The sequence below is a fragment of the Nansenia antarctica genome, assembly GCF_963989245.1.
Source record: "Nansenia antarctica genome assembly, chromosome: 7".
Classification (NCBI taxonomy): domain Eukaryota; kingdom Metazoa; phylum Chordata; class Actinopteri; order Argentiniformes; family Microstomatidae; genus Nansenia; species Nansenia antarctica.
Genome location: NC_137677.1, coordinates 10,550,037 through 10,556,271, shown reverse-complemented (window position 1 = coordinate 10,556,271; position 6,235 = coordinate 10,550,037). Strand labels below are relative to the sequence as shown.

The following is a 6,235-nucleotide window of genomic DNA, read 5'->3' as shown; positions in this document are numbered from 1 at the left end:
TTTTGTGACACTTTTGTGATTTATTTGACAAATTACATTGTTTAACAAAAAGATCTGTCATAACTTTCATAGCATCTTCAACCACACAGACAGTGGTGTCGGACAAACACTCTTTAGATATTTATTGGGAAGGTGCGTCCAAACTTTTGGACTGGTACTGTACAAAGCAATTTAGGACGGTTTTATGACGGTACTGACAAAAACAGTCGCTATTTTCAGAAACCGTGGTTTACGGTTTAACCGGAACACTGCCCAACCCTACCCCCAGATGCAGAAGGGCAATACAAACGTAGGCTACGTCTTGTAAACAACCAATAACAAAAGCTGATGTACTTCCTTATAATCAGGTATGGTTTCTCTGAGCTCAGTCACAGCCAGTTCCACCCTCCCTCAGCTCCACTGCTTTCCCCCATCAACTCACTCTGGAAATTGTCTTAATGAGTCCTGTGACCTGGTTGAACCTGCTCTGCAGGGCTCTATAATCCTCCTCCGGGAAGAGAACTTCCTGGATTGAGGCTTCCCTGTTATGCAGCACTGCAGGTGCCTCGTCCAATGACATTGAATCAAGTTAATCACCTGCAGAACTTGGGTTGTTGGGACACAAAATGAGAGACTGCGTGTGTGTGTTTGTGTGTGTGTGATGTGTGTATAAAAATATCTTCCTTCTTCTAACACGACGACTGCCAACGGCCCCAGGCCTGAGCATAGATGACTTCTTCCTGCTTATGACTGGTGGATAGACGATTGGTGGATACAGTCACTTAGTCAAGTGGACTGATTGTTAGTCGCTTGGGAATAAGGCGTCTGCTAAATGGCAAAAATGTAAAGTGTGTGCGTGTGTGTGTGTGTGTGTGTACACACACACACGTGAGTGTCTTGAGGCTCCCTGAGGACACCCCAAAAGTCTCCCCGAGCTGCGTGTCTGTCTGTGTGTTTAGCTCAACACAACAATGGGGTTCTCTTTTTCTGAGAAAGAAGATTTGATAAAAAAAAAGAAAATGAATAAACCCCCAGTGTAAGGTCCCCCCCTGGCCAGCCCCAGCCCAGACCCTCACCAGGGGATGAATCAACCCCCAGTGTAACGCGCCCGCGCCCCCCCCCCCCCCCCCCCCGGCCAGCCCCAGACCAGACTCTCACCAGGGGATGCAGCAGGGGCTGTGGTGCTGCTGCTCCGCCAGCTGCTGCAGCCTCAGTATGCGCTCGGCCTGGATCTGAAAGAGGGTCTTGTGAGAGGGGAGGCCCACGTCGTACATGCCTTTGGGGTAGGAGACCCCCAGCCTGGTGCCCTGGCCCCCCGCCAGCAGGAGCACGGCCACCTTGTTCTGGGCGATACAGCGCAGACCTGAGGAGGGAGGGAGGGAGGGAGGGAGGGAGAGAGAGAGGGCAGACAGGGCATTTACATATGGCAACAGCATGGGCACATACACATTACACAGAAAACATTCTGTGAAAGAGCCCAGGGGGGGTATCCCATCAACGTCGCTAAAGGGAAAAATCCAGACTTCTTTTTGAAACGTCTCGCGAGATTTACTGAAATAAGCCTGGATTTTCCTTTAGCAACGTTGATGGAATACCCCCCCAGAGAGAGTCTATCTCCGTAGAAAAACAACTTGGCTGAAGGCGTATGCCCCCTCAGACTTAGGCCCATCATGCATTCGCTCACTGAACTAACAGTCCAACTCAAGCAAACAGACGTATCCATGGAGACGATGGAAATATAATGTACTGTGACAAAGGATTGTGACTGCCAATGGCCCCTGCTCCTAGCATAGATTTCTTTTTCGGATGATGAAGGATAGATAGACGATTCACTTACTTAGATAACATTGATTTGTTGTAAGTCGCTTTGGATAAAGGAGTCAGCTAAATGCCAAAAATGTAAATGTAAAACGTAAACAAAGAGACCTGACAGAATTCCCAGCAGCTAAGGCAGCATGGCTGAACCCAAACTTCAAACCCAATCTAGCCTAACCCAACCTCTAGTCCAATTAGAATTAAGCCCTATCGCTATCTAAACAGTCGAGGTCAACAACCTGCCGTTATTATATGGCTCAATTTTTATCTTACATAAACTGTTATGCTATCTGAGTCAATGTTAGACACCCCCTCCATACTCCACCCTCACACAGTGGACTGGGAAGTGCTGGAAACTTGGTTTTCATGAGTGACACACTCTCACACTCACACTCACACTCACACTCACACTCACACTCACACTCACACTCACACAGACACAGACACAGACACACACACAGACACACACACACACACACACACTCACACTCACACTCACACTCACACACTCACACACTCACACTCTGTCACACACACACACTCACACACACACACACACACTCACACTCACACAGACACAGACACAGACAAACACACACACACTCACACTCACACTCACACTCACACTCACACTCACACTCACACTCACACTCACACTCACACTCACACTCACTCACACACTCACACACTCACACACTCACACACACACACACACACACACACACACACACACAAATGACCTCATGAGTGAGTGCGCATCAATCCCCCCATTTACGTCAGTCGCCCCAACTAAAACCAGATGCTTCCCCCCCCTGTGCCTTAGGCTGGACCTCCAGAACCCACGTCTGCTAACTGGAATACAGTATACAGTTGACCCGCTCCAAGTCCCCCGCGAAGCCATTTCAACATCACAGACCCTAAGGGTTGCCAGATCTTAGTTTTAACCTCCCCCGGACCCCCTCTGACGGTTGCCCACTACCTGATCCCAGTAAATCCCCCCCTCCCGCCCCTGCTATAGGCTGTTTGAAGCGGGTTCGTTTCTGTGGGTCGAGAGGAAATTGCAGACACGTCGACCAGTGTTGTGTGAATCATCATTGTCATTAGTTTATGTCCCCCTCCCTGCAACCATGACAACTGACACGCATAAACGCCTAATAAAACCCCTGGGCAGCGCACATACACATACTAGGCCTATAAACACACTATACTGCACACAATAAAAGCTAACAACATTTCCCCGGCTCCCTCTTGTGTTTCCTGGTAGCAGATAGGCCTACCTTGGGGGGTGGCGACAGTAAGCATGAAACAGATGTTTTCATGTTTCGATGTTGTGTAACATTGTGAAGTTCGGTTCAGTACGTTTTAAGCCTAACCGGGGCTACCTCAACTGTGTCCTGTAAGAATGCACCCGTTTCATTTTCGGCTGTAAAAAAAGTCAGTGTCCTACTTTACAGGACTTCCTGGTTAACCTGGGAAACCCCATCCGTTGAGAATGCCATTAGCACAGAGATAACCTGAGGCAGCTCAAATGGCAAGGATTTTTGCGGGCGGAGACATCTTTTGTGACTGCAGCAGCACTCAAAGACCCACTAACCTTCTCCCGGTTTCGAGTAGAGTACGGCAGAATTGAATTCGAACCAGCTCCAATGGACCAAAATGGTCAGAAATGGGAAATGGACTGACTTATATAGCGCCTTATTCTAAAGGCGCTTTACAATGGCCTCTCATTCACCCATTCAAACACCCATTCACACTCCAATGGCGACAGGCTACCATGCAAGGCAATGGCCCGCTGATGGGAGGAGCAATTCGACACGTGGCCAGGTGGGGTTCGAACCGCCGATCTGCCGAACCTTGCGATCGTTAGACGCCCGGCTCTACCTTCTGCGCCACAGCCGCCCACCCCCAGCTGACCATACTGAACTCACCCTCCTGCTCCCAGTCCTTGAGGGAGTCTCGGTCTCTGGTCACGCTGCCCAGCACCTCCCTGGGGACCGGTTCCATCCGTGTGTCCATCTTCTCCTGCTTGCTCCTCCCCCCCGACCCCTCCATGGCGCACTTGAAGAACCCGTTGATCTCCTGGAAGTCCATGGTCTCCATTTCGAGACTCATGTTGGCCCGCTCCTCCGGTCCCAGCTCGTCCCAGAACTGGAGGAGGTGAGCCTGGCCGGCGTCCGCCAACCTCTGGGCCAGTCTGGTTCTGCTAGCGTCCATGGTCACAACTGTCGCCGGGGCTAGGATGTCCTCTCTGGGATAGGGAAATAGCAGAGAGAGAGAACGGAGAGAGAACAGTGAGTGTCGGGTGAGGAGTACGGCGGTACCAGGGAAGGCTGGCGGAGGTAGACCTCGGAGGACGGGTTCATCGTAATCGCATTATAAAGACCCCCCTGTCCTCCGATTTCATCCTCCACCGGTCTCCCCCCCTGGGGTAGTTAAGCCTACTGAAGGAGGCATGGCGGAACGCTCACACACATCATTCCATGGGACATTATCACACAACTGTGACTAGTAGGCTACGCCGCATCCTCTCTGCTGCCAAGCTACCGCACGCCAAAGAAAGTCAGTAGTGGGAAAGTTTGTTGAGTAACAGTGAGCAATGTGATATCTGCGTGAAGGAAGCAAGCCAGATGTTGAAATACACTTTAGATCCCCGCTAAGATCATAGCGTTAGACTAGGCTAGTTGTTGCATTGTACAGAGGATTGCGGAACCCGGGGGCCAGATGTGGGACCACTGACGTGGGACCACTGTTTCTTTTTTTTCTAGTGGTGACTTCATTATGATGAATGGGATTACACACATGTAGAGCATTTGCAGGTAACGCCCATGGACATGGTCACACATTTCAACATGCAATCAACCCGACCAAAAAAATAAAATAATAACGATATTAAAAAGACCATTCAGTATCTTTGACCGTATCCTCAAGAAACAAAAAAAATAAGTCAGAACTTTTTTTGACATCTGTCACTGACTTTCTGACACATTTATTGATACGAGCGCCCCGCGCTCCAATAACCAGTGGATAACAATGTCACAGCGTTGGTGCAATAAAAACAAAGGCAGTGGACAGATTCTACACCATATCGAAATATATATAACCTATAACCCAATATAAGAACATTAACTCAGTAAGCTGGTTTCCGTATAGTCCCGTATTAAAAGGGCATTAAAGGCACGCTGCTTTCCAAGCGGGTCTGGCAACACCGGAGGCGTGCATTAGATTCTGCTCTCCAATAAACTAGGCTGCATTACTATGTTGTATGTAACCAGGTACATGCATGGATATAAGATAACAGTGTTAGTAGTGTACCCAGGCTTACCTTCCTTCAGGGCTGTCTGGAGGAATCGATCTGTCCGGAGAAAGACCAACCGGAGATTCTTGTATCGGCCAGTGCGCCTCCCTCCTCTCCCGTCCCACCTCCTTACACACCCGTCACGTTTGACGTGGCACTTACGATCAAACGGGAACGCCCTAGTAACGCCTAGATCTAGATTTATTTATGCACAATATTAAGCATTCATCTAATTATTGCAATGCATATGGAGTGGCTACAATTTTTATTAATTTATTTTTATTTTATTTTAAATTTATTTATTGATAGTTTGTAACATTGTATCGTGCGATCTGCGATGTGGTTGTAAACTGGATGTGGCTGTAAGCTCTGATTCAGGATCTGTTTTTCCGTGTTGGTAAGGGTAAAGGGGTTGGACTACGCTTGATCTGGGGGGTATTCTATCAACGTCGCTAAAGGAAGAAAAAATCCAGGCTTATCTTTAGAAATCTCGCGAGAGTTATCAAAATAGGGCTGTTTTTTGTGTGTGTAAATATCGCGGGATTTATCCAAAATAAGCCTGGATTGTCCCTTTAGCGACGTCGATGGAACACCCCCCTGACCTGGGATCTGTGTCGGCGGAGAGAGGAAGTGCAAAAATGACGTGAACGTACAACATGGCCACCTAAACAAACTGCAACAACCTCTCTCTTACCCTGCCAAAAACCGTTATCTTTCTACTCGAAACGACAGGATTATAATTCAGGTTGTAAACCTCAATATATCACATGCTTTAACTTAGAAGAAAGTGCATGGAGGGAGGTGCACGTTTTCCGAAGTCTTCCTCTCTTCCAGTTGACATTAGATTAGTTAGATGATGAGCTAAACATGTCCTCCTCCACAAAGCTGCTGTCAGTCCAAGTTTAAACCTTTAAACTGGCAGTAATGTCATGTCTTCATCTTGGTAATGGAGATCTCTCTTTCGGAGGTTTTTACAGTAACAGTGCTGGCTGTTGTTGACGCGTTGCCAGATTGGCTCTTGGTTTTTCTAACGGTCTGTCGCGCAGGTTGATCGCTAAGCAACTGATCTTCTCGCAGCTCCGAAAACGTCAAAATCGTCTAAATCCAGCCAACAGAACCACCGATTCTTTCTTTCTTTCTGTCTCA

General features: G+C 48.3%; 1 protein-coding gene across 2 annotated transcripts in view; it reads right to left on the bottom strand.

The window, feature by feature from the left end:
- Positions 1–4,008, bottom strand: part of uap1 (UDP-N-acetylglucosamine pyrophosphorylase 1) — a gene marked incomplete at its 5' end in the record, with an annotated part of 18,695 nt that extends 14,687 nt beyond the window's left edge. For both annotated transcript variants that reach the window (XM_080536138.1, XM_080536139.1), the window contains 2 exons: positions 1,138–1,342; positions 3,723–4,008. In XM_080536138.1, coding sequence (XP_080392264.1) covers positions 1,138–1,342; positions 3,723–4,008 — 491 coding nt within the window. The remainder of the gene's footprint in view (positions 1–1,137; positions 1,343–3,722) is intronic.
- Between the last annotated feature and the right edge of the window lie 2,227 nt (positions 4,009–6,235).